At 39.2% G+C, this 26526-nt stretch overlaps 1 protein-coding gene across 1 annotated transcript in view; it reads left to right on the top strand.

The window, feature by feature from the left end:
- Positions 1-26526, top strand: part of ADCY2 (adenylate cyclase 2) — a 211455-nt gene that overhangs the window by 120168 nt on the left and 64761 nt on the right. Inside the window, exons 5-8 of the mRNA XM_082285044.1 lie at positions 18984-19132; positions 20220-20331; positions 21386-21513; positions 26344-26502. Of these exons, the coding sequence (XP_082141170.1) occupies positions 18984-19132; positions 20220-20331; positions 21386-21513; positions 26344-26502 (548 nt within the window). The remainder of the gene's footprint in view (positions 1-18983; positions 19133-20219; positions 20332-21385; positions 21514-26343; positions 26503-26526) is intronic.

Here is a 26526-nt window from a genome sequence, read left to right as displayed (position 1 = left end):
TAAATGTCTGTTAGTCATAGTGAGGATTTATGGTGATTTCCAGAAAAAGCATGCTATTATTTTCTATTCTAATAGGAATAAACCAAGTACTCAGAATCGCAGTGACAAGGTAAAAAATCCCATGCTATGGAAATAGATAAGGACTTCAGCCCTTTTGGGACCTTACATAATCCTTGAGGCAGCTCAACTAGACAATTAAACTGTGGACTGTGGAGAGCCATGAGAAATACGGTGAACCTTACTTGAACTTGGGATGGAGGGAGCTGAAGGAATGGTCACAATGTACACCACTACTGAAAGTGCACTGCAAGTTTCCAAGGGAGATTCAATATCCTTTTAACCCTCAAAATCCCATTAAAATACAGTCCTTCTCCCTGACATCACTGTTAAAATTAGGAAAGCCCTGACAGCATTCAGCATACATCAAAGGATTTTTGTCCTCTACAGGTGTCCCCAGAGGTCCTGAAGATGACTGATCCTGACCAAGCATTATAGTGGATCTCTCGGACCTTGTTTGAGAAAGCTTCAAGTTGCTCATGAATAGATCCAGTTCAGTGACACTTCTCAGATTTAAAAACGTGAACATATGCAATCCACACTGAAAATCATTGAGACATTCAGAAAACTCTATTTAAATCCTAATTAAAAGCTGTGATCCAGGGGCAAAGGGGCGAAAGACATAGTGTGTGCACACAGCAGACTTAAAACCACTTTAGTCGGTGGTTTCAGATCTGGACAGGCTGTTGCTGAGCACCTTTTCTCTCTATAGGACGGACCAAACATTTAGTCCATGAAACTACTTGACCAGAGTTCCCCCAGCTACCTACTGGTACTCATTTTTGCAGCATCTTTGTCCTCATATGCCTACTTCAAAGGGCATTCTAGCACCTCCTTTTCTGGGAAAGAGATTTACTGTGGCGTTCTCAAGCAATTTTGGGCTTTTTAATACTCATGAAAAATTCAATACAAGGTCAGTATATGGTTCAGTCACTGACTTTGTCTAGTATATCACATTTTTTAGAGAAGAGCTGCATTGCTACTGGATTCAAAGAGAGAGAACCATTGCGAAACTCTTCTGTCTTTTCTTGATCATAAGCATAGACTCTGCACACCATTGTTGCCTTTTAAATGGCTCCCTGTCTTTCTCCCTTTCCAGGCATAATATCTGAAACTCTCTTTAATAAATTAAAACTCTTCACCCTTAAAGTACCACAACAACTAGGCAAGTATCTGCAATGAAACACATTTTCACCGAGAGGGAAAAACAGAGGGTAACTGAAAAGTTTAGTGTTGGTTGACAAGAAATGCACAAAGTCACTTGCAGTACACTGGCTTTTCTTAAATGATGCTGGAATTTCAGCCTGTTTACTGGGCAGGTAATAAGACATGCCAAGGGGAGCGCGACACTGCCCCAACCTTGTTCCTTTCTCTTCTCTGTTCTTGGCACTCGCATCAGCCCAGTGCCAACTTTCTGGCTCCACCCAAGTCTAGGGTTAGGGTTACGCCTAGGGTTAGGGTTCAGAAAACTGCAAAGCCCAGAGCTACAGGGTCACTGACAATGTGAAAGTCATGCCTAGGGGAGTGTGACACTGCCTCAGTCTTGCTTTCTTGTTTTCTTTTTTCTTGGTACTCGACTCAGCCCAGTTCTAGATTTCCTGGTCTTCCTAGGATCACGGTCAGGGTCAGGGTTTGGGTTAGGGTTCAGAAAACCACAAAGCCCAGAGCTCCAGGAAAGAAAATAAAACTGATGATAAGAATGATAATGGTATGATATGATATATGATATAATATAATATAATATATGATATGATATGATATGATATGATATGATATGATGCAAGTTTTTCATTCCACGGAAATGTGTGCTTGAGTTGGTAATGATTGATTAGCCTCAGTGTATTGAATGAATTGGTTTCTTAGTTTGGAAAGTCCACATATTTAAAAAAAAAAAAAAAAATACCCTCTAAAGAGGTTTTTTATTTTGTGAAATAGTTTTGGTATTGGGAGCATTCTGGCATCAGCTGTGGGGTAGGTGCAGTGAGAGCTTCTTCTGAGTCACTGACTGTGTTAACAGCGATGCAGGGTTGTTTACCCTTCAGTGAAAGATGTGCTCCTGAGCAGATTAACAAACAGCCCTGCAGGGACTGCTGTAACCCCACTGTACCCATCACTTTGTGGTAATTATAACTGGTGCAGTGTTGCCATTGTATCCCCACTGCCACATGTTCCTGTCTTGTTTTGTGTCTGATATCCCTGTGCAGGGCAATATCTGTGCAGGAGAATTTGCTCGCAAATTTTCTTTTTTAACCAAAGGAAAATTTTAGCCTTTCAGCTGTAGAGCTGTGGTGTTAGGTTAATTCCCTTTTTCAAAGGGAGTAGACTTAAAACCATAGAATGGCTTGAGTTGAAGGGACTTTAAAGGTCATATATTTCCAAGCCCCCTCCCACAGCCAGGGACACCTTCCGTTAGTCAAGGTTGCTCAGAGCCCCATCCAACCTGGCTTGAATGCTGTAGGATAACTTAGTATTTGGATTTTGTGTAGCATTAATTGTTGAAATACACTGTCTTATTGAAATGAATGGGTTTTTTTAATATTTAGATACGTAGATATAAAAAAAGGTATTTTAATGAGTTACATCAGAATAAGAACATGACATGGTATGATTTCATTAATTTGTGATTTGATTTCATTTTAATTTTACTATGCGAGTCACAGGTTTAAGGATTTGGAAAAATAGAAATTTAAGACATTCTGTCATACCCGTGCCCTTTGAACGTCTAAGCTGATATACAGTACCTAATTGTATAAAGTACAAATAGGTAAAAAGTTAGGTACTCCCTCAGAAAGCTCTCTGTAGTCATGCCTTAAACACCCTTAAGTTACTTCCTTGTAGGTAACTTTTGTAAGTCATCTTGGGTGAATTCAAGTGCCCGTTGATAAGGAATACATATAAAAAGAAATAGTAAATGTTTTAAAGGATTAGACTGTGTTGTCTAGCTTGCCTGCTTTGTTTTCTTGCAAGTTCATGAAAATGTTAAAAATCAACCATGAGAAAGCTACTTTCCTTCCACCACTGAAAACAAAGTACTAATTTAGTTCATTATAGACCACCTTAAAAAAAAAACACCAAAAAAACCCAACCAACCAACCAAAAAAAAAAAAAAGGAATAGAAAGGCACATTAATTCAATTTAATCCATTCCTAGCATTTAATACTTTGTTAACATGTATAAAAATTGGTAATAGAGTAATTTTAAATAGGTACAAAAGCATCTGAAATTTTGCTTAGATTAAGGGGGATACTAAAGAAAAAGAGAAAAGAAAAAAAATATCTTTTTGGGAAATTAAATTGGCATTGAAAAATAAATGTTACTGTAAATTTAACAATTATTACAAAGAAACATCAAGTATTTTTTAAACTGTGCAGAAATTAACTGATTTATCTTTTTTAGAGTAAGTTCATACTCAGAACTTTGCCTTGTGATTCCCCATAGTAAATCTAGTGACAACTTTTATTAATTCTCCTGTGCTCATTGTGGTGGAAAAGGGTTTTCTACATTTATGGAAGACTAATTGCAACATTTATCTCAAGGTGAAGCAGTAGGAGGAGAGGTCAAGGAATAGATAGATTAAATAAAGTAAGTGGTAATGAATCCTCATGTCTATGTATTCAGCAGAGGGACCTAAAGAAGCTCAGGGATGAAACAACAGAAATGCTGCTGCCATGTCTTAGGTGGAGTCTGTCACCAAGAGTTGTGCTGATAGTTCAGGGCAAGGGGGAGGCAACTGTGATACCAATTTTTGCAGAGCTCCAAGGGAGACCAGAGGACTACTGACTTACAAAGCCAGTGTCTGTTCAGGCATATTAGTGGAAGTAAAATACAGGATTTGGGTGAGGGTGATAGATGAAAGAAAAGTCAAGACAGCTTTTGTAGAGGAAAAGAAAAAGAATTCTCTGAAGGTTTCAAATCTTGTGGGTGAGAATAATCCATTTGATACAGGCTGCCTGGATTTCTGGAAGACAAGAACTCTCACAAAAAGGTCTTGAAGAAACTAAGGAGGCATGGGAAAGGACAAATGTCTTTACATGATCAAATATTTAAAATTTTATTAGTTCTACCTATCGAGAATTTTTTTAAAAATGCATTTACTTTTTACATCCTTCATGTCCCTTCAGTTTTCTTTCATGCTCAGATTAATTTTAACTAGCTTTCTGCATTGCTCCAAACCCTAAAAATTTCAGTGAAATTTGTAGCTATTTTATGGTCGACTGCTTATCAGGCATAAAATATCTACAAGTCCCAGAAACAATAATTTGTTGTTGGAGCATGTGCCACCAGTCTGCAAAGTGTTATTCACAGAAGTGCTCTAGTGTCACATAGCACAGCACAGTGTGAAGATCTGTCAGCTTTTACAGTGAGCTTTATGCTACCCAGAGGAAATCTGTAAATGAAATTGCTTTGTTATAGAAGATATTTTTAGATCTCTGTTCATGTATAAAGTAAAGCCTGTGTGTGCAGGTATACAGATAGTAGTTTATGTACAGTAGTTTATGTTTCTAGAAGATGAAAAGAATACTCAAAGAGTCATTTTACTGGAATACATAAGGGGCAGATTTACAGGGCTTTCTTTTCTCACTTTAATGTAGCCAGATAGATTTGTTTATGGAATAACATGGATACTGAGGGTAGAGCCAATTGTTAGTGTGAAATTAATAGCAGGTGTCTCCCTTGCTTCTTCAGAAAAGTGTTTCTGCCTAGTGTTTGCAAGTAGCACCTGTATTTACTGTTCCATTTTGCAGTGAAGCCTGGGCCCCAGCTTTTGGTGTAGCCCAACATATTCTTATTGACGATTTTCAAAAAAAGCAAAACCATCAGATTTACATAATTGAAGGTATTTTAAATCTGGGCATCTGGCACAGCCATTTTTCAGTCTCCTTTGTCACACTGAGGAAATATGATTTATTGCTGGTCTTTCAGTTCTTCCTGGGCCATATTTTATTCCTTTCTTTTTACTCCCTTCTTTTGCACTGGGAGCAGAGACATTAACATGCTGTATTGCTTAAACTGTTGGATTTCTGTACCACTTGAATGAAAGAAGTACATCTGGGGAGTCATCCTTTCAGTGTGCTGCAGTTAGATACTAAAAACAAGCACCTGAATAATGCAAATGTGAACCTATAGATGAGAAAAGTTAGCTGAAACCAACAGAACTTGTTATCAAAATGTCACCTTCCCCTTAGTGTTGAGAGAAAAACAAACTTTGAGGAAGTTGTGCTGGAAGATGGGAGGTGACTGGTCTGGGTAGCTATTACTGCCCTGAATCCAGTGAATTTTGCCCTGCTGGGAGAGCTGTAGGTTTGTGCAAGGAAGATTGAGCTCTTGCTCTGAAACAGCTGTCAATATTCCAGCATACAGTCTCAGACTAAAGCACCAGGCTTCCTTGGAGACTGCGAAAGGAGAACAATATGGGAGAATAGCAGAGGAACTGATATCTCACCAGACAGATAAGATGCAGGCCTTTATCTGACAAACAATGAATAATAATTCCCGTGTGTATGTGCTGTGTCCTTCTTTGGACAGCAGTTACGAGCTAAGGGATGAGCTTCTGCAATGGAAGTTTCTCTCCAATTGCCCAAATACAAAACATCATTTTGCTCCCAAATAACTTATAGAATTTGCTGCTATATGGCTGCAGTCCATACAGGAGTAGTCACAGCTGCAAAGGCTTCACCTGCTGGATCACTGAGAGAGTTTATTCAGACTTTAAACCACACTTGGTATGACAGAACATGACTTATAGGTCCTTGGATGGAATAGCTTCAGGTCTCAAAAAAAAGAAGAGTTTTTTTTACTGCAAAGTTAACTTACTTAGAATAAGTAGAATAGGTTAACTCGTCGGCCAAGAAAAGCTCAGAATTGCTGATGATACAGAGGAGACACCAAACTGAAAATAAATCTCATCTTGAGTCCTTGCAGGGTAGAGTTTCCTACAGCCTTCTAGAAAGCCCTTCTAGCTCAACAGCTTCCAGTGGCTTCCATCATTGGAACAATCTCAGCAAGTCCTGTCAGGGTCTCTGGGAAATCTTCTGTCAAGAAAGTGGGAAATGCTGAAGTCAGGTGCACTGCAGAAGAGCAATATCTCGTGTCTTCGTGTTTTCTCCCTGATTGCTCCATCCAGTCTTCTGAAAGGTTCTTTCTGCTGCAGCTCAAAGTGGCTCTCATTCAGACAGATCCACTCAACTTAAGAGTGAAGCATTCCCTTCCAGTCATGCACCTTGGGAAACAAACAAACAAAACAAAAAACCCAAATAAACAACCCCCCCAACAACAAAAACAAACAAACCAAAACAAAAACCCAACAAAAACTCCAGGTTTTTTTAAATACTGGTATTGCAAACTGCAAACAAGCAAGTTCTGCAGTGACCCAAACTGATTATATAGGATGGCCCTGGTTCATCAGAGCACATCTGTGTATTGAGCACATGTTCTGGGGATTCTTGGCAGGACTTGGTATTTGAATGTTGCTAAGCTGTGCTGGATGTGGCAGAGCTGGTGCTGGTGCTGCTGAAGACAGCTATGAGGCTCCATGGGGAGGAAACTATTTTGAGGTGTACCTTGGGCTCAGGATTGATAAAGAAATTAAGTCCCTCTTGCTTATAAATAACAATAGTGTGCTAACAAAAATCAAAAAGAATATTTTATAGCATTTCTTAAAACGGGGGGCTGAAAACATATAGCAGTCTCATATTTTACCATTTTATTCAAAATTATATAATATAGTTGGTGGGAACAGCAATGCCAGTCTGAAAAGGAAGTACATACTCTGTAACTGTTGCTAATATCATACAGAAAGAGCTTTTAAGCAGCAAAAAAATTTCACCAAGAGGACTGGAGCAGGAGCCAAACATGAAAATGTATGTCTTGTTACACAAAAGATGTACATTTTTTATTCTTTATTCCTTTCTAGGAATTATGGTTCCTGTAGCTTAAATAGTCAGTATTATGTGCCTGTATGCTGAGGTTTCAGTGATGTATAATAGATTATGATACTGTGAATTACATGGTAAAATGTTATCAGTTACTATGTATTACCTTCTTTCAATTTTATCTCTTTGAACAGCAACGCAATCCTAACTGTCAACATATTTTTCTGATGGATGTATCTGTTAATCACTGTTTAAAATGCAGCATTTCAAAATGAATCAAGTGAAATAAAGGTATGGAGCATATTGATGACATGTGCTGCAAATAACCAAAACCAATGTTGGGTAAAAAAGGCACACACTATTCCCAAATTTCTAAAAGGTGTGGAAGTTATTTAAGTGCAGTAATCATAGAATAGATTTAATTAATCTATAGCATATATGGCATTAGAAATAGCACTGTCAAAACCAATCAACTGCAGCTTTGGTGTTGTTTTTTACAGTATACACATGTACAAATGTGCAGACATCAGTGTGTAAACCAGGATTCCAAAACAATAGACAAAGAACATGGAATTGATAAGAATTAGGCCTGTTTTAAACCCTTCAACATGTGAGGCCAAGAATTCAGACCTAATTCCTCAAGGAGACAAACTGGGCTCGTCTTCTGCTGTGCTGAAGGACATTTGCCAAATGTCTCCACTGGATTGCTCATCCCATGACAGAGAATGAGGAAGCAGACCAGCCCTTCTGCAGGAGCCTGGGGATTAGGGAATTCACCTGGAGCACTGCAGAGACAGGAAATCTTGTACTTGCTTCATTGATTTTTAAATGGTTTCATTTTGGAGAAAATTAATTTCACCTGAAGAGGCTTCTAGACTCTACCTCCAAAATAATCTCATGCTCACTGATAAGCACTTCTCTGTGGGGATGGGAGGAGAGTTGAGGTCTCATTTTGGCAGAGGGCTGTTTTGATGAAGGGTTGCACATGGAGAACACTGTTTAACCTGTGGATGTCCTGTTAAAGCTTGAAAACCTCTGGAGCTGACACCCCATTTCTGCACCACTGGGCACTGTGGTGCTGTACAGAGCCTGTGTTGGTGGCCACAGGTTGCCGGGGTCTGAGGTGGTGAGCTGGCAGAGGGGTCATTGTGAATCACTTCATGTCAGCCAAAGCTGCCTCCAGCCTCCCGTGGGGCACACAAAACTGCCATGGAAAAAACCTGCTTTGTGTACCAAATCTTAGCCATTGGGTGTCAAAAAGTTATTTAACCAGTGTTCCTGCCCAAACACAGTTCAGAAGGAAGCAGGCATTCTCTGGAGGCTGGAGACAAGCTGATCTGTGGAGAGGACTCTCTGTACCCAAATAAGGTAGCCTCACCCCTGAGGCGCTGTGGGACATGGACGATCCATGCTGGAGCAGGGACACACCAGAGGGCACAGCAGCCCATCAATGTCCCAGGCTGGAGCAGAGACATGGAGTAAAAGGGCAGCAGAAACCTTCAAGCATAGGGCAGCAGAAGCACAGAGTGACAGACAGAAACTATCACACATGCCATCTCAGCTTCCTACTCTTCCTGCCAGCTCAGCGCAGGAGTTTTGATGGACAGAGTATAATGCATGGCAAAAATAGTGAAAACTGAGACCTGGAAGTGTGGAGGATAGATGGTTGTGTAAGAATCTGTCTCAGTGTTTATGTTCCTTTTTTTAAATTTTTTTTTTTTCGAACTGCAATCAGCAGTGAGAGGTTTGTTTTTGTTTACATTAAATTAATTCTGTTAGAATTACCTGACTGCAGACTGTTTTGCCCACAACAGGGTTCCAAGCACATAAAGGTACCTCCTTCCATCCTGGAGGTAATGGCCTGGTGGCTCTTTGTACAGAATCATAAGCAGCACCCTCTTCTGAGTATTTTCTACTTATGTGGCTTCCTCCTGCAGATCTAAATTTTTTCAGTTGCATTTTTATGATTCCAGTTTTCTCCATGCATTGCACACACAGACTTAGTACCTTTCTTCCTGGGACAGGCTTTCCCTAGATGACAACACACTCAAAGATCTGGTAGTTCCTGCCTATCTGTAATTACGTCTGAGTTCCTTGTCTGCAAATTTATTATATGTAAGTACCTCTGGAACATACCATAGAAAACACCTCCAAAATTGTACACACAGTGACATGGAAAATGTTCAGAAAATAAAATGTATAGAATAAAATTCAGAAAATGTTTAGAAAATAAAACCAGACCAATTCTGAAAGCTTTAACCCTTGCTATGGTTTATGCTAAATTTTGTTTTGTGGTTAGACCTAGTAATGAGTATTAATTAATAGTTTAGCATATATCTGCCATACAGTAAGTTCTTGCTTTTTTCCCTTGATCAGATTCTTCAAAAAAAAGAGAATTGGTTTCAAAACTGTGTTTATCTTGTTTATTTTTCAGGGGGAGCAATTTTTTTAATTGAAAACTTTCTATCTTTAGTAGCTGGTGAATATAATCATTAAAGAGCAATTGGGAGATTTCTACATGAAACTGTCATTGCTGAGATAGAAATATAATGAAAACCATTCTTGTTCCCTTTTATTTAGACCACTGTAAGGAAACAAGAGGTCTGCTTTATGAATGCAGTAACAGCGTATATCCTCCAGACATCTGCCTGTTCTTTGATTTCCACCTAGTGTGAGTCAGCCTTCTCTGTCTTCAAGGCTGGGAAGTGAGCTGTTGAATGAATAGTGGTGCTCAGAAAAGAGGTGTTAAAATATACAGCTTGCAACGTTAAAATTTATCATCACTGTTGCACAAGAAGTAGGACAGATCCTTGCTGTAGGTTCACTTTTCATTAATTTATGGGTGAAATAAACTCTTAGAATTAGCTTCTACTTGACTAAACTTTTATCTCTATTTAAACTGGCTTTTGTATGGGCCAAACCTCTGTTTAGATACTTCTACTCTTGACTAAGCTAATACAGAGATTGACTGTTTTGATTCCTTTCTATTTCTGTCTGGCCCTGCTTCTCACTGCTCTGTCTGACCCACTTTTAAGTGTTTATGGGCTCCTGACAAGTGCAGCTAGATGACTGATTCTTGGTTTTGATCCTTATTCTGTGTGGTGAGTAACATTTTATCACTCAAATGTGTGATATCTGTAGAGTATCCAGTAAAATACTAGCAAATCACCAGTGAAATACAGAAAGAAATCCATTCTTACATGTTAAGCATTCTGTAAACAGATGGCTAAAACACTGGAGGCAATGTCAGAGGTAAGAACAACCAGTTTCAAGCTATTTAGAAGAGCATGGAGGTCGTGATGCTGTCAGTGTGCTTCAGACGTGGTCTTCCAACTTAAATGCAATGCTGTGCCTTAGAAATACTTTTGGTTTTGCTTTGGATTTGATGCTTTCAACCACAAGGTTTGGCTCTAAACTGGACAGACGAACAGGAAATTTCTGTCTTTGAAAAATGGCTGCATAGATACCTTCTAAGCAGTACTCTTGAATATCTTCCCTGACACGTCTCATAGAGGGTTTGGAAGAAGGAAAATATGTAAAAAGAGAGATGGGTTTGGTTTTCCTTATTTCTATTGAAAAAATAACAAAATTCCTCTCATCAAAATATGAAGTGAGTTGTACTGGAGTTAAAGGGTTTGTTGTTTAAAAGAACAGTATTGAGCAATTGCCAGATTGCTAGCACTGTAATACTTCATCATTATTAAAGACTGATATATTAATAAACATGTAACTCTCATCAAACTGATTCTTTGCAAAATGCTGCTTCTGTCTGTTCATCAGTTCTTGATATATATAAAACTTAAAGCAAGAATTAACAGGATCAGACATAAATAAACCTTGACATTCTCTGTTAATTAAGCAGCTCTGGCTGTGTATGTTGGTATGTTCCCTTTTACTCTATTGTTGTGCTGTTTGGTGACTTGTCACTTGAACAGGCGCAGGATAGGCATGTTTTCTGAAGGTGTAGTGAACATTGTTTGCCAAATTAGTCATAAACAGCCTGCATATGCAAACTGTAATCTATGCATCAACATTAAGCATCCCCTAGGTTCTGTGAAGGAATTTGTCTTTGCCAAATACGTGGTGAGCCTGTGAATTTAAATGAGCTTTCAGTCCCCTGCACTGAAACAGTGGCAGTGCTTTGGTTTAGTATTTTTTGGATGTGGAGGTGACTGGTTACATAGCAGCTAGAGCTACTTCCCAGAGCTACTCCACAGCAGATGAGCTGGGCACACTGAAGGTGCACAATACTGCATATTTAGCCTGCAAACCCTTGCCTGTACTTCAGCTGAAAGCCTGCATTGGCTTTACTGCTCCTGTGAAGTGAGCAAGTCACACCACTGATATTTAGCCATTGCAAATTTATTTGAAGACAACTGGCCCCTTTCTGGATGCATGGCTGGAGCTCAGGGACAGAGTAGGGAGGGCAGCTTCTCTTTCCCAGGCAGAGGCTCCGAGGCAGCACCGCGGGGGCTGATCCCTGTCTGGCACCACGGTGGGCCTTGCCCTGGCCCTGGTCCTGTCCCAGCACCTGGGTGGACACATCTCGTTGCCATCTGAGCTGGTGACCTCAGCGGCCACCTTGGGTTTGAACACTGGCAGCCCTCACTTGGGGCTCCCATTCTCACAGGAGCAGCCCCTGGACAACCACTGCTTGTCTTCTGCAGAATAACTTCACGAGGGTATTTGCATTTCATGGCTGAGGAACTAGTGAGGAATGAGAGGATGGTGCTTTCATTTCCCTTGTGTGTGTGTTGATTTTCTGGTGTTGATACTGTGGCTCCTGGCATTGCCACACTTGAAATTTCACCCAAAGGGTCATGAAAACAAAAAATCCTGCAGTGGGGAGGTTGGGGAAAAACTCATTTTCCATGTGGAAAAAAAAAATTAGAAATTAATGTTGTTAGCAATGGGGGGCCATTTAGGAGAACAGATGAGAACAGATGAGAGTTCATAGCTCTGTCATCAGGAAAGACATTATCTGTGTCATAAAGCCTGGGCTAGCCATGAGTGAAAGCAAAAGCAGCAATTAGATGTATTAAAAAATGCTTCAGTGTGACAAAAGTTGTGATATGTTGGGAGACTTCTACATGTCACAAAAAATCCTTGATCCTTGTCTGGTTTTGTCAAGGCCAATAACAGCATTTTGGAAGTATTCCAGGAAAAAAGCCATCATAACCAAGGAAGAGTTTCCACTAGATGGAAAGAGTTTAAACAATCAGTATGAAATAAAAGGTTCTGCTGTAATAGTTTTGTATTTGGAAAGAAATAGAGTGATGCACTCAATAACTTGGTAGGAAATCGAGTCATATGAAAATGTGTTTCAGTGTTTAATGGGAACAGGTTTGGGTTAAGTAACTTTCCAAAATCAAAAGATTTCAGTAAGGTATTTGATGCAGTGATGCTCAGCATAAAAGTACTGACACTTCCCACCAAAAGAGCACAGTCTAATGGATTCTGAGTAGAGTAACTGGAAGTTATCACTGGAGGTGCTCTATGAGTTGGCATGTGTGTCATGTTCTGCAAGAATCACGTCTCAGTGTTTATGCTATTCTGTATTTTTATTAATTATCTAGGAGGTATGTGAGGACATTCCTAGACAATAATTTTTGCAGAAAATGTAAATACTGGTCTGATAATAAATACTGTAATATGGAATACTTTATAAACAATATTAATCAAGGGAATTTTTAATAAATTTCTGAAGAGACATAATTCTAAAAGAGTATGGGCCACACCTAGGATATTTTAAGGTTGCAACTTTGTATAATATTTTGGAGAAAGTAGGAGACATGGAACAGCAGACCAGGAACTCTGGGTATGTTACAGTAGAAGGTTGCACAGAGTAAGTCATGGACATATTGTGGGAAATAAATATGTGTGTGTCTGTGTTTACTGGAGCAAAATGTTAAGATTTGTGTCAAGAAACCCTTGAAAATGCTTGAAGGTTGTTGAGAGTTTTGAGAAGAGAGTGTAGAAAACACTTAGGAGAAGGAGGTTTTTGGACCTAAGTCTATTTACCTCATCAAAAAGACAGTTATCTGTGTTTACAGGAATAAAAGTAGGGACATGAATCTTGAGCTGAGAAAGATGTAACCGGGCCAAGACTTCAAAGTAAGAAATATAGAACACGTTTTTAACAGTTTTTAACAGTTCAGCAGATTAACCACTAGAAGCTGGTGAATTATCCACCTCTTGATGTCTCTGCAGCCAAGATTGAATACCTTTTGTGGTGTGTATGAGTAAAATCAATTTATTGGCCTCAGCACAAGTAATGAGGTTGATGGAGGTTATTAACATAGGCTAAATTTAAGGAGATAATAGCAAGTAATTTTAAGAAGTCATCTTCCCTCACAGTTAGGAGTCCAAGTTAGCTTTAAGAAAAAAAAATTTACAACTATTTATTTTTGTAGGTGTATTTTAGAGAATGATCATGAGATCTGGGAAAACAGTACTATAATTGACGATAATCTTGATCAGCTTCTTGGCTATTTGATCGTTTTGTGGTCAGGAATCACAAAATTCATTTCTTGTGGGTTATTTCTTTGTATATTTCAAGGGAAGCTGAAAATTTGATGTTATTTGTGTTTATTTGCAAACTTTGTAGTGAAGCAGGATGCATACGTAGGCTAATTGCTTCTTGAGCTCTTACTGCTGAGTTACTGACCTTGTTTGTCAAACTTGCTAAATAGATGATTAGATATATGCCACAGGAATCTGAAAACAAAATCCAACCCACAGAAAAGCAGAATTCAGTATTCAGTGCCCTAAATAACATTGAAAGGGACAAAAATATCCCTATATGCGATTGTAGGGCCAAAAATATTCCTATAGTCCTTTACTGATCTACAAATATATAGTTTTTCTGCAGACTTGTTGGATATCAGAAGAAGCTTAACAACAAAGATGGACATTTCTTCCAGTAAGACCAAAATTTGGACCAGCAGTTCCCTCCCTAGACAACAGAGAGAGAGAGAGTATTGCTACCTCAGAATTTCAGCATTAGATTCTGTGAAATGCCTTGAAGGACAGTTTCTCTCCACTGACAGCAAGGCAGAAAGTTGATTTTAATATAGTGAGTCCTATCAGACTACCTTTGTTTCTCCTTAATGATATTCTGTTGCCTATATTATTCAAGAGATCAGACTAGATGGAAGAATATTTGGCCTTTAAATCCATAAATTCTTAGCTTTATGCTACAGTAAAGAGTTGGTAGTGGTTTAATCTTGTACAAATGAGTGAATCAGTGTTGGTAGTTCAAATAATAAAACAGGAATGAGCAAATAAATAAAGCATTATTGCCTCAGGCCAAGAAGAGGTTGATTTGTGAAACATGCACTTTAGAAAATGTCCTGTACCTAGTATTTGGATATTTTGCTTGTTTGCTGCATAACAACAGCATGATACTGTGCAAGATACTCAAGCGCAATTGCCACCTTGCCGAAAACAGCACAGTGCTATGTTCTTTAACTGAGCTATGCTAACTTACTCTAGCTAAGTCAGCTACTAGAGTTTATACAGCTTAGAGGAGTAATGTGTAACTGAGAATCACTGCTGAAGTAATCTGTATGATTCAGGGACTTGGATGTGAGAGATTGAGTGAACAGGAACTCAAATAACAGTTTGATAAATACCACAGAAAAACTTCAGCGAGAAAACCCAGGGAAGATGTCTACTTGCTATCCTCCTAGTGGGGTCCAGGTGGAGAAGAGAGAAGTACTTAACCCTATAGTATTGAAAGGGACTTTAATTTTGTATTCAGTATAGATCGTGGGCTCCATCTTTTAGCCCTAGGACTTGAGAGGTATCAGCTAGAAGTGACTGAGAGGAAAGCATAGTCCCAGGGAACATGAACAGTCAGGAAACAGTCTTGTGTGTGTAAATTCCCTGTATAAGCTGCTGTAGTGGTTTGGTCCAAAATACTCATTACTGTTTATCTGCTGTGAGATAAGAATTAGGGGAAATGCAAAGCAGGCACCAAACTTGAAAGAATATAAAGTTTATTAACAGACCTAAAAGAGGGAAGAAAAAAAATTATACCACCTTCAGAACTCTCCTCCTCCCCCCACCTTCCTCCCTTCTCCCACTGACAATGTGAAAAAACAACCCTTAAGATGTTCAGTCTGTTTACCACTTCCATAATAACCTTGTTCAGTCCATTTAGAAAGAGAAGTCTCTTCTTGCTCATGCTATGAAAACATTATCACAACGAGACAGCCGCCCACTTCCAAATATTGTTCAGTCCATTTAGGAAGAGGAGTCTCTCTGCCTGCGTGTGAGTCCTTTCCCCCGACTTGCAGCTTTTCCCGCAACTGCTTTCGAGGGTCCACTCTTGAAGTTTCTTGGGGTACAATTTTAAGGTTGAGCCGTTCAGAAACAAAAACAGAGGCCCTTCTCCTTCCCTGGGAGCAAAGGGTCTTCATCATCTTCATAATTAAGACTATCTCTGGAAGCATCTCTAGGTACTGAGGTTTTCTCCTTTCCCGTTTGGAGCAAAAGTCCTCATCTGGTTCATCTCTCCTTGTTCAAACTTCTCATGAAATTACAGCTGCGTCAGCATCTGCCTATCTCAGCGCAGGTGCTTTTGCTTACGAGTTGAACACTCCACCCCCCATATCTTCATGAAATTACAACAGGATACTCTGATATATCATAGCTTCACAACAGAATTTCAGCTTTAAGCATCTCCTCTCTCTCTTCCCTCAGGTTTTCAGCTCTTCACAGCAGTAAAAGGGTTAATCTCACCTCGGCCTTGCAGCTTTGCAGCTGGAATGTTGAATTTTTCTTATCGCAGTGGAGAGGGGGGAGAGCCGAGCCGCTCCGGCTGCCCACGGCAAGGCAGTGGGGGGGGTTCCATGGCTGGAACAGGTCCATGGCTCCAGGATGGCCGTGGCCCGGCCCGGCCTGGCCCAAGCAGGGCCTGGCTGGGCCCGCTGGCCCCCACACGGGGCCTGCAGCCACCTGTGCCAGCGCCGGAAACGAGAGAGAGCTTGGAGGGGGAGTTTGCCTATTCTTAAATGTGGATCACAGAGGTGTTCACAACTTTAAGTGGCTTAGAGAATTGTCCATATTCAAACTGGCCAGCTGATAGGTTCTATCAGTTCCCAGAGGAAACTGTAAGCACCCCTTAGCAAGGACGTCCCTTCCGGGACTATGCTTGCTAACCTATGACACTGCTAAGGTCATGTTGTTAATATTCTAGGGAAGGACATTTGTGAAGAGATTTTCACTATTGTCATAGCACAGAAGTTTCACCTGAAGCAGGTATTCTTATTTTCAGTCTGAAGTCTTTCAAATGGTACCTCTTGACCTGCATTCAGAATTACTTCAGCTTTTTTCTTACAGACTGTAGCTCTGAGAGTGGCTTCTCTAGTTACTACGGATAAGGAAGATTTTTGTGTAAAAGTCAGTGTCTTGTATCTCAGTTCACCTAGTTTTTGATGGGTAGATTTTCTGTCTTTTTGAGAGAACAGTACAGAATGGAATGTATTACCAAATATAAAGCCAGCACAAGCAGCAGTCTTGATTTGTGGTGTTCCTTGCATTGTTCCAGTCTGCAGGAATTTCAATGCACAACATCAGGCACCACAAGCTGATCAGTAAGTGGTTTTGATCCTTCCACTCCGCTCTTTTGAGCCAACAGCAATGACAAAACAGGAAGAAGGAGGTGTTCTTATGTGCTTTGCATTTCTTAGGATCTTTAGCTGACCAGCCCAGCCACAGTGTTCATAAGTAGCTGAGATTCACCTTCTTTCACAACGGTCTTTTAGTGAAAGAAATGAAAACAGTCCACATCATCTATCACAAGGGATAACTTCAGGATTGAAGTGTGAATGCTTGCAGGGTGTCTGAAGGCTGTATGTGCAGCTGGGCATGGCAAGGTGTTCTGCAGTGTGCTTCACCAATTGCATTTCCCTAATGCAGCCTCTGGTTGCAACCTTCTCTTTAGGACGGTGGAAATGGAGGAAAGAAAACATTCTTTGGAGGGAATTCTGGTGTGGTGAACAGCTTCACCAGGCTATTTAAGCAGAATGGAATAGTGGGATGGCCTGAAGAGAAAAAGAAGGGGAAATATTTCATCTCTCCTGATGTCCCCTACAAACTGAGGGCATTCTCTTTTCCTTTGCCTCATATGATTCTTTAGCTTGTAGTTGACTTCATGCTGCCTTCCATGAAAACCTTTTCTCTTGGTTTTTTTTTTTGCTTGCTTCCTTGAAAACATTTGTTGCTTTATGACCTTTTGCCAGCCTCTCTGAGTTTCAAAGATGTAAGCAGTAACCTGGATGTTGAGTGCCTGCGTCACTGTGTGTCTGGAATCGTAACAGTCACAGGAAGATAGTGAACCAGTTTGCATTTACTATCCCTGGTACAAAAGGAGTATGGTGATGTAAAATTGTAGCTAAGAGCACTCACCTCTTCATTAACTGTCTAATTATAGTTATTAACAAGTCTGAACAATCCTGTACTGTTAGATAAAGAGCAACTTGGAAGAGTAGGATTTTGTTATGAAAAAAATCAATTAGTTGTGCAGATATTATTTACAAGTTAGCAAAATACCTCCACCAAGGAGCAGTGGAAGTGAAACATTGCCATTGAACATAACCAGTGAAAATACATCGGTCTCTTGGATGTGAACCTGCTCAGGTGCCTAAACATACTAAATTAATCTTGCATTTAAGAAATAAATTATTAGTTCAATATTAATTAGCAGCAAAGCAAGATTCTATCTTGATTCACTGAAATAGAAGATTTTTTGCCAAGTATGTGCAAGATCAGTTTCACAGGGCCTCATGTAATTGAATGCTATGCTTGCAAGTGCACAAATGCTATGAGGAATGTGAATTTTTCATTATACTTGGCAGAGACAGATAGCCAAGGTAGCTGCAAATATTAGAAGAGTCTATAGCCCTGTTATTGCCATGCTCTACTCAAGGTCATCAGACCTGAACAGGAGTAATTATCCCAGGCAGAGGATTGGATTAATGGCTACACTTCTTCTGGTACCTTCGTGAACAGAACTGCAAAGTCTGCAAAAATACTCTTGTGAATCAAAGAAAATGCATTATTCTGAGTAACACTTGAGGATCATGCACATTTTGGGGTCATCATCTTTTCTGGTGTAGCTGTTTCTCTCTCTGGCTCTGTCAAGGGCGTTTTCCGATGCCTCCCCCCTCCTCACTGGTTCAGGCTTCTGGTTTTTATCCTTAGCAAGAGGGAGTCTCTCCTGACTGCTTATGAGAAAACAGGAAATCCTTTCTCAGTTTCAAGATGGAGTATGATAAAGCAAGAAGGACTTTTTTTTTGCAGAGTTCTTGTTCTGTTTTCCAGAGAAGTAGGAACTCAGTGCAAAGCTGTCACAGGTAAAATGGGCAAAATGAAAGCATCAGAGAGCTTTCCAAGAGGAAGACCATAATATCTAATGAAGAGGAAGACCCTAATACCAAATGATGAGGAAAAATATCTAGGGTTTGGGGTTTTTTAATATTCAATATGCTTTTAGGTTAATTTGAAAAAAAAATTTTGTCAAATGCCATATTGAAGGGGAGAGTACCTATCAAAATGCTTTGCAAAAGTTCAACAGTTTCAGTATGTTCTGTGTCTGTATTTTATCTTTTAATTTCAGTCTAACGTGTAAAATTATGGTAGAGCATTTAAATACATTAAAATAAAAAGATGTATCTTATTCTTGCCTGAATCAGACAGCATTTCCCTGAAAGTTCTCTGGACTGGCCTTACAACTCGTTTCATTTGATGCATCCTACTCAGATATTGAATAGATTCCTGTACATAACTTCATCAAATGTTAAGCTTGGCTTAACCTTTTTCTAATATACACAAAACCTTGAAGAAGGCAGGTATTACTTGGAAATGTGTGTATATCTCTGTCACACTCTTCAAGGAACTGATTGACTTTGGAGTTCATACCAGGCCTCAGTGCAAGCCTCCTCAAAATGTTCTGTAGTATTGACAATAGTGTGTGCCTTGCACAGTATTGATGCCGTACTAACTTTATTCTCCATAAAGAACCTGTGGACATTTCATTTTAAATTTTAGGAGCGTCTTCTACTTTCTTTACTGCCTGCTCACATTGCCATGGAAATGAAAGCAGAGATCATTCAGAGGTTACAAGGTCCGAAGGCAGGCCAGCTGGAAAACACCAATAACTTCCACAACTTGTATGTCAAAAGGCACACCAATGTAAGGTATTGTACTGTAATAAAATGTATCAACAGCATTCAGACAAAAGAAATTGAAAGAAAGTGTTAAGGGAGCAATTAAGAAAATAATTTTTTAAATATTCTTTTCATTAACTTAATATGTAGCATCCCTTAATTTGATCAAATGCTGACAAGGCTACATTCCAGAAGAGCCCCAAAGGTTATAATACAAAGGAGTTGTTGAGAAAAAGCCACACAATAGGCTTTTTTTCATAGCATCTTCATTCTTTGTGTTGAAGTACCAAATCCTGCTTCCATGTATACTAGTCAAATTGTAATTCACGTCAGTGGTATGATTCTGATTTTGCAATTTTCTTAACTGGAACAATTTCTCAGGATTTATACCATGTAAACAGAGGCAGCTGTATCACATATGTATTTTACATAGTACCTGGGATAAAATATTCTGCTGACAGCTGTAATTATTTATTAATTAAAATTTTCTAGTAGCTGGAAAAATAGATCACCTTTTATTTTAAACATTCTTTCTTCTTTACAAGTATTTTTTTTCCTGTTTTGATTAGTTGTTTGTTTGCTTGTTTTTTGATGAGACAAGTTAGTTTGAATGATATTCTTAGAAACCGCTTTACTAAAAGTATTGCAGTACTTTTGAGGAAACTCATGTTCTCTTGTGAGTGCACTCCTTGAAACTATTATATTGCCATTATTTTGCTGATTTGTGACTTGCAAAAATATTTCTATTTTTTTAATACCGTAACAAATTCAGGTATAGAATGTTTGTAAACACCTATAAATATAGGTATGCCTATAAAGGCATGTAAACTGAGAAGTTAATACTTATAAATATAGGTATATATTACCTATAAACACAACACCTATAAAGATAAATATAGGTATATATTGCCTATAAACACAACATCCATAAAAGTAAATATAGGTTTCCCTATAAATGTAGTCATATTTATTGCTCTACATTTACTAGTGGCTGATTTGGGTATGGACATACCCCTGTGAAGTCCAGAATGCTTACTTTCAGGTTTTGCTGTTGATTGATGGATCTGAGTCCTGCAGAAGGAAGCTGTGACCAAGATTCTGTTTGTTTCTATTGCAGCATCTTGTACGCTGATATCGTGGGATTCACTCGCCTGGCCAGTGACTGCTCGCCCGGGGAGCTGGTGCACATGTTAAATGAGCTGTTTGGCAAGTTTGATCAGATTGCCAAGGTGGGTGGCTATGGGCTGCTACTGTTAGTTTGAATAAGGGAGTCATCTTTAAAATAGTTTTTTCTTCCTGGGGCCTTGTGCAGCATTTCTGAGACTTTGGCAGGAAGATTGGATTTGAAACGTCTGAAGAAAAAGATCTGGCTCTGGTCTGAGTACAGCAGTGCATTTCTGCCAGTGTGAGAGTCTGTGAAACCCAAGATAGCTCTCTAATAGGACCAATAGAGACAGCTCATGGAGTCCAATAAAGCTTAATGGCAGATGAACAGTTCTTTAAATAGATTTTTTGCAATAACAAGGATTAAGAAACTCAAGATAGAAAAGTGTTAGTCAGTTTTCCAATCTCAGAAAAAGCATTTATGAGACTGAAGGAGAAGTGAGACAATAATGATCAAACCAATTTTAATTACTAACCACAGCCTCTTGATTACTCAAGAAAAGAATCAAATACAATCAGAATTTTTTCTTCTGTTTATTTAGGTGTTATTTTAATAAAAATTAAACCAAACTTCATGTGTGAAGGTGAAATCAGAAACCCCAGAACAGATAAAAGTTTTCTGTGTTTTTATTAGTTCAAAAACTATTGTCCAGTATTGGTTTTTAAAAAACAAAAATCTTTACATGGCCTTAGAGTATAAAATATAGAAATACTATTATGATTGCTAGCTTCTGGAAGCATTCCATAGTACCTTTTCAGAGATGTAAATGTGGAAAACTACATCTTTTGATTTCATATTTCAAGCAAAAAGGCTTTATTTAGATTGGGGACACGATAATTTCATTCAGTTCTTTATTCTCAGGTGTGAACAATGCTGCACATACATGTTTTGCAGTGAAATTACTTCTGCTTTTGCCCATTAAGGACCATAACGGGTGGAGGGATCAACCATACAAAACTCTCCCAGCATTTCTGTTGTAGCAAGCTCTTCTCTACTGAAACAAGCTTAAGTAGAATGACTTTGCTTTTATCATTTAAGTCAGTCTTTGTAACAGCAACCCGTCATTTATGTACTTCAAGTTAAAAGTGACCATCTCACCTTGCTTTTTTTTCCTCCAGGAAAATGAATGTATGAGAATTAAAATCTTAGGTGACTGCTATTACTGTGTTTCTGGACTACCTATATCTCTTCAAAATCATGCCAAGAATTGTGTGAAAATGGGACTGGACATGTGTGAAGCCATTAAGTAAGTATCAAACTTTAAAAAAAACCTTAAAACCCAGTTTCCTTTCACTAAAATTATAGTATATCTAGGTGAGCTACACTTGGCAAAAATATGTATCATGTGGAGGTCTGGATATTTGGGAGTCCTTTGTGTGATTTGTTTTTTTCTAACCAGCTGAACTTTGATTTTAAAACTTGGTGTGCTCTTCTATAAGTGTAAGTTCCAATTTTTATGTTTTTGTCTAGGTCACATTAACCACTGGCCATGTAGCAAAGTAAGGAATTGGCCCATCCTTGTGAGGTGTATGTGTGGTGTGCACATCATCATGAAATGAATAGTTGTGTTGAACTGTGTTAATGATTAATGAAGTAGCCATACAAAATTATTCTTCTAATCCTTAGATGCTACCCTCATATGTGCGTAATTGCAGTCACAAGAGGGTTTTGGCTTTTAGTTATCTGGTCTTCTGATTCAATCCAGGGTAATTACTGTATGGGTAGGTTGATTAAAGCAAATTTGGTTCTTTTCCCTTTTATGTGTTCATGGAAAAGGGGTAGTATTTTTGGAAACCAGTATTTTGATCTCCTTGCTTTAGCAATCTTTTGTAAAACTGATCTCAGTACAGGAATCTGGTTGCTGCATTCTCTAAAATGTTGGTTCTTCATCCACCTATGGTTGTACCTTACACAGTGTCCAAAGAAACCTATTTTTTAAAGGGTACTTGGAGTACTTCTCCTTGCCAAACATTAGAGTCTACAGATATGGTTGCATTTTAGTTGCTTTCACAGGATGTTTCTCTTTTTCACTTAGATATACTAGAACAGTATCACAATTAAACCACAGTTAAACCATTTGCTTCTCTAGCATACTAGGAACTAAAGCTACCATCCCTTCTGTAGAGCAGCTGGTAAAAGGGTGTTAGTCCCAAAGTTCTGCCCCCCCTTGGGGGCTGCTTGGTTTGGTTGGCTTAAAAATGTTGGGATTTTTTCCCCAGCCTTTGAGTGAAAATGAGAGCTTTCTGGTTTACATTTCAAAACATCTGTGTGCTGTGTGAGAAATGTGAGTTAAAAGTATTTGCATGGAGTTTCTGATCAACCTGTTCTTTGTTACTTAGAGAAAAAAGTATAGGAGGTTACGGAGTGGTGGAAAAACAACACTAAGCTTGAGCCATAAAGTGCCCTTCACAAAGAACCAAAGTATATCACACGTCATAATGCAATGTTTTACTTGAGCTCAGAGGGCAATCTGTCAGTTCTCACACTTCAGAACTTCCAATTTTCTCTGAAATAACTTTCTGCTCAAGCTGCTATCAAGTATATTCGTTGTTAATGCTGTACGATCAGGTTCTTGGTAAGAGCAGCCTTACAGACTAGAAAATTACATGTTAGTTGTAAAGCATATTCTGATCTGACTTTATTACTATAGTCAGAAACCACAGTGCTCCCATAGACAGATGCCTGATTACCACAGCCTGTTTACAGAAGAAGGGAGGAATCTGTACTCTGTGTTTTCAAAGCCTTTCAAAGTATTATGTCAAGTGTCGCAGCCTGCAGGTGAATGAAAATTGCTACTTATTAATCAGCTCCATATTTTGTTGTGTGATTGCTGCATCTTTATATGGAAGCATCTCCTGACATATTTCTGTGCCCTGTAAAATGAGAAGTAGTAATACTCTTGCAATTGGAAGTGTGTCACTCAATATATTTGACTTGCTCTATCTGAAATACCTTTTTTGTCAGATAGAAATTATTGTTCTATTCAGTCACTGAGGTGCAAACTGCCCCCTCGGTCCGTAAGCTACTGAAGTAGAGTGGTTTGCTGTTTATATTGGTAGTTCTATAGAGATTTTACCACCGGAATATGGTTTCAGTTCCAGTTCTCCTGGAAGCAAAAAAGGAGGAATTCTGCCAAATTGCCAGGTGATCTGTACGACAAAGTCTTATTCAGTCTTCTTACTTAATGATGTGTAGCTCCATTTTGAGCAATTCAGCTTCACTATGCTATGGATTGTTCCATTCAAACATGGATTGTAGTCCCATTGATTAATTGCTTTGCTTCTCTGTTCCATGTTGGAACAAATCCAATGTTTCTTATAGTCTGCAGCCTGCTTGCCCAGGAGTGGGATGCTCACTTTATCAAGGCATAAATGCCAGTGCTGCTTGTGATGTTGAGAGCTGGCCACCTTAACTGGGTGCTTTAAGGCCAGAATTTATCTGTTAAGGCAAAATATGTTTGTGTGTGAATATATGTGATGTTTCCACTCAGCTCAAAGTCTACCCCCTTGTCTGCCTGGTGACTTCCTGATTTGCATGTTTCTCAGTCACACGTTCTCAAAGACTTCCTTTGATTTGGTAGCATGAAACAAACTCAATTTCAGAGGAAAGTGAAAGAAACTGTTGGATATAAGATGGTTACACCATTTTGAATGTTAGATACAAAATAGAAGAATTCTTTTAGGTATGATTTCATTCCCGCAGGTCTGATCCAAAAGGAAACTATGCTGTGAAAGGTGGCAGTTTGCAGGGGACTAAATGCCTAAGGCTCACTCAATGTGTTAAAGTGTGTAAGACAGGGCTAGGTAAGTCTCAGATACCTTAGTCGAGAATTATAGAAGAATAAAGCTCAGGTAAAGCGTGTAGATGCTTTCCTAATGACTTGAACTCTTGCTTGTGTGGAGTAAAGTTGCTAGAATTACCTGCAACCTAACCATGCCTCTGAAAAATGTAGAATCCTTACAAACTCAAATTTCATGTTGCAATAAGAAAAATACAGTCTTTATGAATATTTTGACTGCCCATCCAGGCTGGGCACACAGACTGTGCTGTGCTGAGGGAAACCAGAGACACAGGGGGAGCAGAAAATGAAAAAAAGGATGAAATAAAGGTGGGAAAGTTTCAGATATACTTCTGTAGGTAAGGCAAGCGTCCTCTGGGGATGTGATAGCCTACATTCTTGAATGCATTCAGTGCCTGCATTGTCATAGCAATTGTTCAAGGAGTACAGGATAGAAGAATTAGTAAACCCTAATTTGGTCCAGAGTTACACTGCTAATTTAATGTCTTCCATGGTTTCTTTAATTTGTGAGACAGAAGAAAAGATTCAGTTGTGGTACAATTCTGCTTGCTCCCCTGGTTAACTCCTGAGAGCTTATTACGAAGCAGACTTTATTCTGCCTGCTCTGCAAAATATGGAAGGGCAGTCCTTTGACAAGCACTCCTAGAGGATAAATGTTCCACATTTTGCCCAGTTTTGTAAAACACTTTTTTCCAAAGTGCTAAGCTTTTGTCGTATCCCTTGTGCGGAGCAAAGTGGTGTTTGGCATTTGCCAACTGCTTACAAAGATCATTTACAGGCAGTTCATTTTGAAGTGTGTCAGCTACACAAGAGCAGTGTAAAATGGCAATGTGAAAAGAAATACCAATAAACACTTGAGAGAGACAGACGGAATTAAAATACTTTCAGTCATGCTCCTGTTACTTTCATTTCCCAGAAAAAAAACACATGAGAACTCCTGCTTAAATGTAGGATTTACCATATCAAATTAAGCCTGTTGTGTTCTATGTTCCCTTTAAAAAAAAAAAAAGAGAAACCTGCCACCTTAATTCAATAATTCAGAAGGTACAGAGCTGATAATTGTCATCACTGAGATCAAAGATGTTGCTAGAACTATACACCCAACTCATATACAGGAGCCATTTGAGTTCCTTAGGCTGCAGTTTTTTCTTCCATTAACACCCCGAATTTCTCCAAGTGTATGTGCACGTTCCTTATTACTGGCTAGGTTTGGGTCCACATGAATTGGGGTTTAAATAAGTAAATCCAGTTAAGTTATGATCTTCCCATTTCTTAGAGCTGTATAAGCCCATAGATAACTGAATTAGTTTTATTACTCTCTACATAGGGTACGCATATGACATATGTCTGGAAATGTCCTCCTGCTTGTTTGACCTCAGTCACCCCTGTGATTCAGAAGAGCTGCTTCTGCAAAGATAAATGCCTATCTTATGTGTAGGGCCCTTCTGAGATTTGGGATGGGGTGAACAGGTACTTTGTCACTGGAAAAGTCGAAGGTTTAGATGTGGTCTGCACGATGAGGGTAGCCTTTCAATCGCTCCATAATGTTCGAGTGGGTGCAGCATTCACTAAGCACGTGGAAGGCTGTTGAGCCTGTGTTTTCCACAGCCTGAAAGGCACTGAGCCCATATCCCCAAAGAGTGTACAAGCCCCAGCCTGTGGAATAGCCTGAGGTGCTGGGTTTTTCATCCTTCCTCTCATATATGACAGATATGAGAAGGTCTCTGATGAAACATTAGGGTCTTTAGATAGAAGGGTGTGTAACAGTAGTTCCAGACCTCCAAAAGCTGCCTGTAGAACAAAAACAGTCCTTAGGTTCCACTCTGAGACTAAAAACATTTCCTCTATTCATCTCAGCCCTCCCAAGTAATTTCAGATGAACATAAAAGAAGGAGCTTCAGACACAGACTTGAGAATGAATATTTTTACAAATTGTTGCAAATAAAGATAATAGGAGAGGTAATATATAATCATAGCATTAAAAGAATGGTGGCAATGCTAAAAAGAAGTAAATGTTATTACTGTTGTTAATGCTTCTTTCATAGAATCATAGAATGATAGAATGTTTTGGATTGGAATGGGCCTGAAAGACCATCTAGTTCCAACTCCCTTGCCATGGGCAGGGACACCTCCTACTAGAGCAGGTTGCTCTAAGCCCCATCCAACCTGGCCTTGAGCACTTCCACAGGTGTGCCATCCACATAATTTGACTGGTAAATTAAAAGAAAACAAAGGGTTTTTTATATACATTAACAGAGGTTTTATTCTCAACCGCAGGAAAGTGAGAGATGCGACTGGAGTTGATATTAACATGCGTGTAGGAGTGCACTCTGGGAATGTGCTCTGCGGTGTTATTGGGCTGCAGAAGTGGCAGTACGATGTGTGGTCCCATGATGTTACCCTGGCCAATCACATGGAAGCTGGAGGAGTCCCAGGGTAAGAGTCTTCTCTGTTAACCTT

Source organism: Coloeus monedula (assembly GCF_965178545.1).
Source record: "Coloeus monedula genome assembly, chromosome: 1".
Lineage (NCBI taxonomy): Eukaryota > Metazoa > Chordata > Aves > Passeriformes > Corvidae > Coloeus > Coloeus monedula.
This window is presented reverse-complemented; position numbering and strand designations above follow the sequence as displayed.